The sequence below is a fragment of the Mus caroli genome, chromosome 9 (genome assembly GCF_900094665.2).
Source record: "Mus caroli chromosome 9, CAROLI_EIJ_v1.1, whole genome shotgun sequence".
NCBI lineage: Eukaryota > Metazoa > Chordata > Mammalia > Rodentia > Muridae > Mus > Mus caroli.
In genome coordinates this window covers 96,243,676-96,257,337 of record NC_034578.1, presented here as the reverse complement: position 1 = coordinate 96,257,337, position 13,662 = coordinate 96,243,676, and the positions used below count along the sequence as shown (strand labels likewise).

Sequence of the window (13,662 nt, the reverse complement as noted above, 5' to 3'; positions counted from 1 at the left end):
TAGGCATAGCCCCCAGTGGAGGGATGGGGCCACTCATGAATCTCAAAATTTTTAACCCAGAAATGTTTCGGTCCAAAAGAAAGATAGGGACAAAAAATTGGAACAGAGACTAAAGGATAGGCCATCCATAGACAATCCCACCTAGGGATCTATCCCATCTGCAGACTCCACCCCTATCCCCTACTATTGCTGAGGCCAAGAAGTGCTTGCCAACAGGAGCCACCTGAAAAAGACTGATGCAGATACTTAGAGCCATCCATCAGACTGAGCCCAGAGACCAGACCACAATAGAAGAGCCAGGGGAAGTGTGCCCCTCCCCCATTCTTGAGCAGGCTAAATAGACCTTAAGTGCTTGCCAAGGTTGGACCTGAAAGTCCTAGGAGTCAATTTCCTACAGGGGTAGACTGCCAGCTAGCTTGCTTTGCAACCCAATCCAGTTGAAAGAAAGGATGGGTCTCTGAGCCCTCCCTATATAAAAGCAGTGCTATTAAACTTTGAGCCTTGATCAGAAACTTTTGTCTTGGCTTCATCCTTCTCTTGAACCCAGTCCTTTTCATTTCCAGCCCTGCCCCTTTCATGTAACACAGTTCATCCATGGCTGCAGGACAGCTACATGGAAGGACTGAAGGAGCTGAAGGAGATTGCAACCCCACAGGAAGAATAATATCAGCTAACTGGACCACCCAGAGTTCCCAAGGACTAAACCACCAACCAAAGTGTATACATGGAGGGAGCCAGGACTCCAGATACTTAAGTAGCAGAGGATGGCCTTATCTGACATCAGTGGGAGGGGAGGTCTTTGGTCCTGTGCAGACTTGATGTCCCAGCATAGGGGATGGCTAGAGGGGTCAGGTGGGAGTGGCTAAATGGGTGGAGGGGAACCCTCATAGACGCAAAGGGGAGGGGGAGAGGGAGGATGGGTTTGGGGAGTTGGTGGAGGAATAACTGGGAAGGGTGATATCATTTAAAATGTAAACGAATAAAATGATTAATTAGAAAAATTAAAAAGAGACAGATTGAACCTGAATCCTCTGTTACTGACCACTGAGCTCTCTGTTTAGTGCTGCTCCTATCTCCACTTCTATAAATATAGAATGTTTGTCACACACTAATGTGTTCAAAAAACCTTGGCCCACTGTTATTTGTGCTGTTTTGGAAAGTGCAAGAAATTTTAGCAGGTGGGGTCTAACATTAATCTTATGGAGATTACGTATATATTCTTCCAGGCTCTTACTTTATTTTTCTGCTTCCTTAATGCCATGAAATGAATAGCCTGTATCATACATTTTTATAGCCATTATAACATTCAATGCCTTACCTAACAGCAACAGAAATGACCATGAACTGAAAATTCTTAAGTTGTAAGTCAATGCAAATCTTTCCTGCCTGTAATGAAAATTGAGCAACCTAGAAAATTAGAATGAAGGGTTGGTTATGACTGTAACAAAACCTCAACACTGAGTTCAGAACCTTTGCGAACATGTTTGTGGGGTCTCAGGCTAGGTCTCAGGGAAGTTTTTAGCAGAAACTGAGAAGAGCAACATACAGAGTGAACTGTGGAGAAAACTGTATTTACGAGGAAACAGGAGACCAGTTATCAATCGTGTTAAACTGGGGGAGGGGGGCACTGACTTCAGGTGCTTATTTACTAGTGGATGAAATAGAGATAAGAGGGAAAAAAAACCTAGAAATATCTTGGAAAACTTTGATCAGGGGAAAAAGAAACCTGGAAATCCGGTTTAATGATGCCAATTCAGAAAAGTTTAGACAAACACTCAGCACCTGAATATTAGGAAAACCTTGTAGGCATTTCAACAGAAAGCCAGTTCTCACATGGGGCAAACTCAAGAATACTGTAAATAATGCCAGGGATTACTGCTCAAAAAGATTTACCTAGGAAGATAAGTTTACTACCCTCATTTGCTCAGGCACTCAAGAGGCTGTTGTAACTATAATCTAAGCCAAGCTATGGCTCAAGCTGCAGGATGATCCACAGAACATGGTGCTGGTGTTTAAAAGATACAGAAAGGAAGACTGCAGTATCACAGACACAGCCATGCATGTTTCAAAGAAAAGCCAGGAAGGTTGGGCAATTTATGACAGTTTCAAATTCCTGCATGCAGTACCTAACAAGGGATGTATGAAGCTAGGAGACAGAAGTTGAGGATGAGATCAAGACCCCAAAAACTTAAAAACAAACAAGATATGGAATTCTGGTCTTGAAAAACTGCCAGTAAAGTACAGTCAGAAAGAGAGGTGGAGAGGAGCAGGAGAATGCAGAAGAGACAGACAAGGAGAAGTTAAAGACAGGAGGTAGGGCAGGGGGAAGGAAAGGGGAAGGAAGAAAAGGGGAGGAAAGGAGAAAGGGGAAAGAATGGGAAGAAACTACAAACTGCCAAAATGCAAGGTTGAAGGGGTGGAGCTTTCCAAGGAAAATGGAGCTCAAATTATGCCATAATGCCTGGATGCCAGATATGGATTTACAAGATTTGATATTTGCCGGGTTGGGTTTCTTTTAGAATAGGACTCTATGCCACTATATGTTGTATGAACACAAATTTCTTTCTGATATTAAAGGCACTAAGAAGAAAGACTCTGAACTTGGGTATGCGAATAAAAATAGAACTGGTGACACCATACAGACGCTTTAGAAATGGACTACTTTTGCATTATGAAATCAACATATAGGAAGAAGGGTAGAAGGCTATAATTTGAATATGCAATGTCCCTCTCTGGTTCATGATGAACCTTGATCCACAGCTGGAGGAGCTACCCTTTAGATATCCTCAGAGCTCTAACAAGTAGTGGCTACCTGGAGGAAGTAGATCACTTAGAAGGTTAACTTAGAAATTTTATCTTGCTCTGGACCCTTTCTGTTAACACTCCTACCTACTTTCTGGCCATTATAAACTAAGCAGCCTTTATTACAATTGTCAGCTGACATCATATTCTGTCTTTTCTTAAGATCAAAGAAAAAAGTAGCTGGGCGGTGGTGGTGCACGCCTTTAATCCCAGCACTCAGGAGGCAGAGGCAGGCGGATTTCTGAGTTCGAGGCCAGCCTGGTCTACAAAGTGAGTTCCAGGACAGCCAGGGCTATACAGAAAAACCCTGTCTCGAAAAAAACCAAAATCAAAGAAGTAGTAACCAACCATGATGCAAAGCAATGGCCATGAACAAAAGTAAAACTATCCTGACCTCCATTTCTGACAGGCATTACTTACATCAGGGAAAGTGTGACAGTGACAAAACATCTTAAAAGGCACCTGTGGAACCTTTATTAATCTGCATTCACTGAAAGGCAGCAGTATAAAAACCCAAGATGAATTTACCAGAATGAAAGTTTTAAGAGTGTTTTTTAAACTATCATATGAAGATGCATTAATAAAAAGAATCCTAACCTACAAAGTACAGCAATGAAACATATCCTTTGATAATTATCAATATGTACAACAATAAAGGCTAGTGGCCGTAATAATAATCACACCAGAGTAAAAATCCTCTAAAGTTACATTTAGTTGGAATACATTTGGTAGCAAATTTGAAAAAATATAAGTGTTTTTCAGCTTCACTATTTATTAGCATGGTGAACAGCAAAATGTACATAGTCTCTATGAAACTCAAATAACTTTTGTAGTTAACTGCCTTTTTGTTAAGAGTTGAATCAATTTTCCTACAAATAAAATGACTTTACTCTTTTTATGACTATAAAACAAAGTCCTGCTGAATACATAAGCCATATTTTCCTTACCCATCTCTCTGTTGCTGAACTCCTATCTAGCATAGCCTAGCCTAGCACCTGTGTGGTGTGCACATCTTTGGGTAATGTCTAGATGGGATAGTTTGGTCATAAGTTCGATCATCTACCTTTATTTATTGTTTTGAGGACTTTGAATTCCATAGTGCCTAGATTAGTTTGCATTCTCAAGAGGGTTTATAACTCAAGAATTCCCTTTTGTCCATTTCCTGGTCAGAATTTATTATGTGTTTTCTTGATTACTTACATTCTAGATGAAGACAGCATCTCAATGCATGCTTCATTTGCATTTCCCTGATGAATAGCCATACTGAAATTTGTTTTTCTCTTTATATATGCCATTTGTACTTCACCTTGAGAGCTGTTACATTTTATTACTCTATTAAAAGACTAGATTGTTTGTGATATCTAACTTTGAAGGCAGTAATAGGGCTACTGTAGAAAAAATTCAAGATACTCTGCTCAGTGCTTTAAATTCTAGAGCCTGGAGAATGTATAGCACACTTAAATTAAAAAATACATTCGTATAAGAAACAAAATAGAGATAAGAAAAACATATTCAAGAAAATATCAAGCTAAAACTTTTACATTATGTCTACAGTTCATAAAAGGCGGAGTCAATACTGAGCTGCCAACTTTAGCCTATTTTTACCACTGCTCTTAACATGAAGTCCGTGAATGAAGTAATAGGATGTTTTTCTTGGGTTGTTGGTTTTGGCAGAACTCTAGAACCTCCCTGGAACTCTACTGGAACCTGGATTTCTAAATACCTTTGTTTCCAGGTTAAAACGGTGTTTGGAAAGTTGGAACCTGCCTTTTTTCTAAAAACCAGAAAAAATACTACAGCAGTTATCTAACCACTCATACCTAGTCTTCAATCCAAAGTAGAGGTGATTAGGCTCAACAGCATTAAACATCCTTATCCGAAGTACCTTGTATTTACCAGAAGAGAATGGAATGAAGCAACAGAAGAAACACGGGAACAAGTAAACTGTCGCACACCTCTGTATATAAACCATCGTACAGCCTAGAGAACTGCACCTGTGTCACCTCGGCATGCACCTTATTACTGGCCAGAGAAGCAGAATTGTATTCTTTGATGCTTCTTGTCCATTTTAGGATTTACTTCCCTAAGTTCTATAGGTACCTGACCCTTTTTATCTTTCCAACTAAAAATAAAAGGGCGTAAATGTGACAGTTACATGAAAAAATTAAAGACAGGAAACTAGACACAGGCAAATTTTTGCTACTTGATGCTATAACAGTATCGCAAATAACATTTTAAGTTTTAAGCTTTTAACGACATAACATTACATACTTAGCACTACTGAAACCTATGTGTGATAAAATATGCTACCACTGATTAATACACTAGCAAAAAGCATTCCAAATAGTAAAGGCCTTTCAAGTGTTCTGTGTATGAATCAACCTCTTATTTCAAAGATTATGGTCACAGATTCTTAATAATTATCTGCCATTATGGTATTGAAGGGATATGGCAATCAGACAGTAGGACAAACTTTTGGTGGTCTTTCATGTTTGCTTTATCTAGGTTCACATGAGCTATAAAACAGGAAAAAACTGCCAAAGAGTATGAATGAATTTGGTAAAAGAAACCTTCAGAAGAAGAGAACAGTAGTACTAAGACTACTAAACCTGGAAGCAAGTCACTAAAGAAGTGTCAGCACACGATAAATGCACAGCTCATTACCTAGCAATGCAATGAGTTTGACCATCTTTCTAATGAAATAAGAAGGGAAGCTGGGCAAAATGTAGAGAAAAAGACTCACATTCTGGTTGCTTTCCAAGAGAAATTTCCAACAAAATTTGTTAAGTATGTTGGAGTACATGTGAATTACCTGGTTTATGTATGCAATAATGGAGTAAAAAGAAAAAAAATGAAGATATTTTATAAAATATGTAATTTTTACAATAGCTTTAAAGTTGTGATTTTTACCTTCACTGATGTGTCTGTCTCTAGATGGCAGTCTATAGTTTGTAACATTCCTAGTTAAATATTCCTTCCTTGGTAAGCATGAAGATGGCTATACATTATATTAGTAAACTGTCATATTATTATTTAGTTTCACAAAATGGTAGGTTCTGTTAGTGAGTTCTCCCACCAATTCCCATCATTTCAGACCCAAACATGCTTATCTCAAAGTGCCCTCTGAAGTCCCTTCTCTAAAAATAAGTTGTGACTCCTAACTGCACCAGGGAGGAAAGAACAGCAAAACACCACAGAGTAAAAATATTACCTTTTTGTTTGTTTGTTTGTTTGTTTGTTTGTTTGTTTTTCGAGACAGGGTTTCTCTATATAGCCCTGGCTGTCCTGGAACTCACTTCGTAGACCAGGCTGGCCTCGAACTCAGAAATCCATCTGCCTCTGCCTCCCAAATGCTGGGATCAAAGGCGTGCGCCACCACTGCCCAGCAAATTATTACTATTTTTTATCTCATGATATAAGAAGGACTTGTAGTGACTAAGAAAAGCTTAAGTTCAGTTATGGAAGTAAAATAGAGAAATGAATTACGCTATTCTCAGCTTGACTAGGTACCACAGGGCAGGACCAGAGGCAGCAAGCCCCTGAACCAGTTTGTCACACCATACACCAAGACCTTCAGCACACAGGTATCCTTCAGCATAACACCCACCTTAGAAAGGCATAATATTCCAGTCCCTTATCCTTTATGAAACATTACCAACTTAAACTGTGATTCCCTGCTGCCTCCCAAGGACTGACCACCTGTACAATTTGGATAGCCCTCCAAGGAATTCTGAACATTAGCAAAACAATTTACTACATCAACAGAAAGGTTTGCTCCAGGGGTGAGAAATCAAAACTTTTGCTAGCTGATCTGGGAACACTTCAGAAACCACATTTAACTATCAAGAGTTGACTCCAAATTGATTCCACAGTGTCAAGTACCAGACCTGCAATCTGACCAAATGGGGTAATAAAAAATCCAAAGGTGAGACCACATAGACATACCAAGAAATTCCACAGATCCCGTAACTCCAGGTGCTGAGGTCCTATGACAATAACATGAAACACGAATAACCAAGACAATTTGTCTACTTCAAGAAATATGCACTCCTAGTATAATACTCCCTGACAAAACCAACTTTGCTAACATGTTAAACAATGATTTTATAACTCTGGGTACTGACAATCACATTATTTTTTGTTTTGTCCTACCATGATTTGTTTTTATTTATTATTATTTATTATTATTATTTTAGATGTCTGTTTGTATTCTAATCCACAAAGAAAGTATGGATTTTGGTGGATGGGAAACTGTGATCAGAATATATTATATTAAAAAATCTATTTTCAGGCTGGATAGATGGCTCAGCGGTTAAGAGCACTGACTGTGCTTTCCAGAGGTCCTGAGTTCAATTCACAGCAACCACATGGTGGCTCACAACCATCTGTAACGGGATCCGATAACCTCTTGTGGTGTGTATGAAGACAGAAACAGTACACTCAGACACAGTAAACAAACAAATAAATAAATCCATTTTTAATATATTTTCAATTTTAAAAAGTGATAATGATTTCAAAACAGCAATTAGATACTCAAAGAGAATATGAATATGTCAAAATGAAGACCACAAAGCAACTGAATAAATTAATGAAAAATAATCAAAATATAAAAATAGAATTTGAAAAGAGACTCTCTAAAGAAAGTGAAACATAAGATTCAAAGGAATTTATCCCGCCAACAGACTGGATCAAGTGAAAGAGAGATTATCAGGTCTTAAAAACAAATTAGAGGATTCCGCAAAGCCTAGGAAAACCCATGAAGGGAACATGAGGAACTCTGGAACACTATAAAAGACAAACCTAGAAATCATAGGTATCTAAGAGAAGAAAACCAGTCAAAGGCATAAGAATATTTTCAATAAAATCACAAAAGAAAACGTCTCAAATCTAGAAAGGCAATGCCTATCAGGGTACAAAGGGCATACAGAACACCAAATGGACAGAACCAGAAAACAATCTTTCCAACTTCAATTAATATTTATTAGTATGTTTTGAAATGCCTGTAATAATTTTCTTTCTTTTTCTTTTCCTTTTTTGGTTTTCTGAGACAGGGTTTCTCTGTAGACCAGGCTGGCCTCGAACTCAGAAATCCGCCTGCCTCTGCCTCCTGAGTGCTGGGATTAAAGGTATGCACTACCACTGCCCAGCCTGTAATAATTTTCATTTCAATAAAACACTAAACATACAGAAATAAGGAAATAAAAGTAAAAGCTGCAGTGAGGAAGCCAAGAGACTGCGGGTGACAGTCTGTGTGCTCCTTTTACTGACTGCGGAGCCCACATTAATGGTGGATCTACACTCTGCAGCCACATCTTTGTAGAAATGTCCTCACAGAAATACCCAGATGTACCTTTCCAACGTGGCTCTAAATTAAATGAAGTTGACAAGAATAACCACCACATTCATTTTGTCAAAAAAATGTCATGAGCAGCTATGAAGATAGATGGAAAGTTGACAAGTAGGGAACAGAAAATTGATGATGAACAAAAGCAACTCATAAACAGTGCAAATTTTAGTTTTTCTTGACAATTTTGAAAGAAATACAAAAAACACATTGCTATTTGGACAGGAAACACTGATTGGGAAAAGAATAAGTATCCTTAACACACAGACCATTTGCTCTGCCAAAAATGATGAAACACAATTCTAGGATGAAGCCTATGACTAGTGGCACATGATGTTACATTGCTGAACTGACAGGTTCAATAAACAGCATTTATTTCACAACTGTGTACCTCGACATCCTGAACACTGGATAAAAAAGTTGATTAAATCCAGAAGTGCGATGTCCCTGTCTTGTTTATATAATTCAATCCAGTCATCCACCACGGACTATAGGAAAAAAACACAAAAATAATTTTAGAAAATTTAACATCACACTAAACAGATCTTTAAAAAAGTTTGCGTGTATGTGAAATTAATCAAATAAGACAATCACTTACCTGAAACTATTGTTCTGTTGTCAAATAAAAGCGGACTTCTCTATTTATAAAGCTAATAAGAGTTTCGTTGCTAGCTCTCAATAGAGCAAAAGGCATAGCTAGCCTTAAAATCCCATAAAGATTACTACTAAAAAAATAACTGTTAAGCTTATCTGATAAAATTAAAATTCACTTATACACAGATAAGAGATTTCTGAGTCAGCAAACTTAATCCACTAGTAGTGTACATAAAAAAATGCACACCAAGTATAACAAACATCATTTTTGAGTAATGCAACAATGGTTCAGTATTTGTAAATCAAATAATTGAATCAAAATTTTAAGAAAATTGCCATACTACTAGATCTCAAAAGGTATCTAATAAAAATGACACCAATATATAAAACAAATTTTTCTATACAACTGACCTTGTATGAGTCCTTCTTTAATAAACACAAAAATTACATGGTCTTTCTGTTAAAATACTTCAAATAATCAGAGCAAGGCAACCTAGCCATTGTGTCTGTATTAAATGCAAGCATCAGTAGCACACTGGCAAACAACAGTGGCAAGTAAGAACACCAAATTTAACATTCTTCAGTGGTGTGCCTTCCTATAACTTGCTCATGTTTAATTCTGTTGAGTAATACTAATTAACTAAACTCTGAATCACCAAAAAGGGAGGGGACAAGAGAGGACAAAGAGGGAGGAAAGGAGAGGAAAACAGAAAGAGAATGATTTGAAGGGAACATGATGAGGATCAGGTACAGTGGGGTCATAAAGGAGGATGACACATTAAAAAACAAAGTGCCAAAAAGACACCCATCTTCATGTGTAATACATGTGAAAATATAAAGTTCATTACATAAAGAGGACCAAACTCTACTAAAGTGATTCAATAAAACACAATGACAGGATAACTGAAAATTCATGTACAAAGTAACTTAATAAAATTAGCAAGTTAGGAAACTAATGGGTGACTAAAAAGCCCTGAATTGTGTTTAAATATTTAATATTAGAATACATTTTCCTAATATTTGAAAAAAAAATTGACATCCTAATGGCCATCTAATTAAAACTGCTTGGGATTTTATTGAGTGGAAAGGGTTGTATTGTTTCAATGAAAATGCATAAAATCAATCCTTTAAAATTTCTACACCAAAATATATTTATATGCAGTGAAATACATAAAATTAATTACATACTGATAAAATGTTATGAATCCACAGAATTCCAGAATTAAAATAACTTCTCAATCTCCCTTCCTATATGTAATCCTCTCCAGCCCCAAAGTAAACTAATATGATGTTTATAACCAAAAATTAATTTGAGGTGAGTAAATTTTAAAATTCATATATGTATCACCCTTCAAGAAAAACTGTAGTATGTACACATTAATGTTGTTTCTATAAGGAGTATTACAAGCAAAAGTGATTCTTACGAACATAACTGTATATACCTTTTCATGTTCAGATACCTTATTCATATGTTTTGATACATTTATATGTAACAACAATTTAAAAGACAGGCCATGAATTTGGTGGGGAACAGTATGCACGGGAAATTTCAGTTAGAGGGATGAAAGGAAAGGGAAAAGCAACATAATTACATTTTAATTACACTTCTATTATAATCTATCTCTAAAACTGAAAATCACCCTATAAGATTTGACAAAAGGAGAAAAATGGTTCCTTCTTTGAATCTACTTTATTCATCTTATTCACGGGTTATAAATTACACATATGTTCTTTCATTTAAACTTTTTTATTTCATGTTTCAAAAACTTGTAAAATTTTCAAAGAATTTCCAATGGCAGCAGCATGACCCAACATTAGTCAGATGGAATAAATCATTTAAAAAGAAGGACATTGTTTAGATTCAAGTGGATACCATACCAATAAAAACCAAAAAGTTACAGATGGCTACATGTGTAGTATTTCTGTTAAGTGTGAAGTTGCCTTACGTGAGAGATGCCTTCTAAAGGTTATTCTAGAATCAGATGAATATATATATTTAAGATATACAATATCAAATCTACAGTTTTAAAAGTATAGGATAATTCACTGTAGAAACTTATGTTACGTACTTCTATTTTCTAAAATGGAGCATATCTTTGAGACAACAGCAAAATAATTCACTAAATACAGTTAAAAGTTTCTCCAGTTGGTGAAAGGAATTTATAAATGAATGGACCTTTACACCAACATTCAACACTTGAATTAAACCTTGATAAAACATTACAGTAAGCAGCTGGGCTCCTCTCTATAGGGTGAAATAAAATGAGTTGACAATGTGGCATTCTGAAAATAAGCACTGTCAAAGTAGCCAAGCTACAGTCTTTTCTCCAAATAATTCACCACAACCCATTGCACACAGCCAACCACCACATTCAGTCTTAAAGATACCATCAACACTATGAACTCTGTATACACAAGAAACAAGTACTGTTAGGCTCATACATGAGCCACTTATTGAGCTTAAGAAAACACTCTCAGCAGGGTGTGGTGGCGCACGCCTTTAATCCCAGCACTTGGGAAGCAGAGGCAGGTGGATTTCTGAATTCGAAGCCAGCCTGGTCTACAGAGTGAGTGACAGGACAGCTAGGGCTACACAGAGAAACCGTCTCGAAAAAAAACAAAACAAAAACAAACAAAAAAAAATACAAGAGAGAGAGAGAGAGAGAGAACTCTCACCAATTTTTGCTTTCTTGTACTGTATTCCTGCATCAATACTCAAAAACTGAAAACAAAAAACCACCATGACCGCTAATTGCCCATAGTCCCCTGACATCAATTTCTAGAAGTGAGCTCACCTTTCCATCTGGAGAAGCCTTGCAGGACATCAAGAGCATCCTGCTTCCACACAGAGGCCTGCAGGGCACCAATACTAGCCAGCCCTGAACCCTGCCCCACCAATCCCTTCTCAGTCAGGCCCACCTAGTGCACACCTGACTGAGGAGAGTTGGCTGATCCCCTCATCTCCACAGCTATCACCCTGAACAAAACTCAGGTCCAAGCAGATCACAGACCTCCACATAAAACAAGACACACTAAATTTAACAGAAGAGAAAGTGCATCAGTACAGGAGACAACTTCCTGAACAGAACACCAATGGGTCAGGCACTAACATTAGCAATGAATGAATGGGTCCTCATGAAACTAAAAAGCTTTTGTAAGCCAAAAGACACTGTAATTAGGACAAAGCAACAGCCTACATATTAGAAAAAAGATCTTTACCAATACTACATATGACAGAAGACTAATATCCAAAATATATAGAAAACTCAAGAAGTTAGACAACAACAAATTAAATGACCCAATCAAAAAAGAGGCACAGATCTAAACAAGAGAATTCTCAACAGAGGAATCGCAAATGGCTCAAGAAACACTTGAAGAAATGTTCAACATCCTTATTCATGAGAGAAGTGTAAATAAAAACAACTATTAGAATCCACCTTACTCCCATCAAAATGTCAAATCTCAAAAGTCAAGAGACAGCAGATGCTGGGGAGGATCTGGAACTAAGGGAACAGTCTTCCATTGCTGGTGGGAATGCAACTTGAACACCAATATGGAAATTGAGTGGTTTCTTAGAAAATTGGCAACAGTTCTACCTCAAGACCTAGCTATTCCACTCCTGGGCATATACCCAAAAGATGCTTCACCACTTCACAGGAACACTTGCTCAACTATGCTCATAGCAGCTTTATTCATAATAGCCAGACACTGGAAAAAAACTAGATGTCCCTCAACTGAAGAACGGATAAAGAAAAGTGTGGTTCATTTACACAGTGGAATACTACTCAGCCATTAAGAACACAGACATAATTAATTTTGCAGGCAAATGGATGGAACTTGAGAATAGAGAATATCATCCTGAGTGAGGACATGCATGGTACATATTCATTCATAAATGGATATTAGCTGTAAAGTACAGGATAACTATGCTATAATTAACAGACCCAAAGAAGCCAAGTATCAAGGAGGGCCCAAGGGAAGTTGGTTATACCTCTCTCAGAAGGGAAAATAAAATATTGGATATTGGAGGTGAATGGAGGGACAGAACTGAGGGGAGGCCCTAGAGAGTCTATGCAGGCAACTCTAGCCTAGACCCCTGGCAGTGGGGGATATGAATCCTGAAGTGGCCATCTCCAGTAGCCAGACAAGACTCCCAGGGAAGGCATAAGGAGGCAACCCACCCGCAAACCCTTTGATACAAAAGGTGTCCTACTTATATGATGTACAGGGACAAAGACAGAGCAGAGATGGAGGAAATGATCAACCAATGACTGCCTCAGATTAAGACCCATCCTACGGGTAAGAGCCAATCCTAGACACCATTAATGATACTGGGGCCTCATATAACTGTCCTCTGAGAGACTGTACCCAGCGGCCAATGAAAAAGATGCAGAGATCCACAGCCAAAATTTAAATGGAGCTCAGGGAGTCTTAAGGAAAAGTTGGGGGAAGGATTGTGGGAACCGAAGAGGACAGGGACTCAATGGAAAGACCAACAGAGTCAACTAACCTGGACTCTCAGAGACTGAACCACCAGCCACAGAGCAAGCAAGCAAGCATGGGCTGGACCTAGGCCCCCTGCACATATGTAACAGATGAGAGCTTAGTCAGGAGTGGGGCCTGTTCCTCAGTCTGTTGCCTGCCTATCTGTGGATTCCATTCCCCTAAATGGACTGCCTTGTCTGGACTCAATGGGAGAGGATGCACCTGGTCCTGCAGAGACTTGATGTGCCAGGGGGTGGGGTGGAGGGGGGGATACCTGAAAGGGTGCACCCCCTTCTCAAAGGAGGAGACGGTAGAATGGGAAAAGGATCTGTGAGAGGGAGAATTAATTGGGAGAGAGGAAATTGATATTAGAATGTTAAGTGAATAAATAAATTAATAATAAAAGAAAACATGCCTATCTTTTATGACAATCATGA

General features: G+C 38.0%; 1 protein-coding gene across 5 annotated transcripts in view; it reads right to left on the bottom strand.

The window, feature by feature from the left end:
* Positions 1 to 13,662, bottom strand: part of Stag1 (stromal antigen 1) — a 315,222-nt gene that overhangs the window by 186,513 nt on the left and 115,047 nt on the right. For all 5 annotated transcript variants that reach the window (XM_021171588.2, XM_021171587.1, XM_029481814.1 and 2 more), the window contains one exon: positions 8,538 to 8,634. In XM_021171588.2, the coding sequence (XP_021027247.1) occupies positions 8,538 to 8,634 (97 nt within the window). The remainder of the gene's footprint in view (positions 1 to 8,537; positions 8,635 to 13,662) is intronic.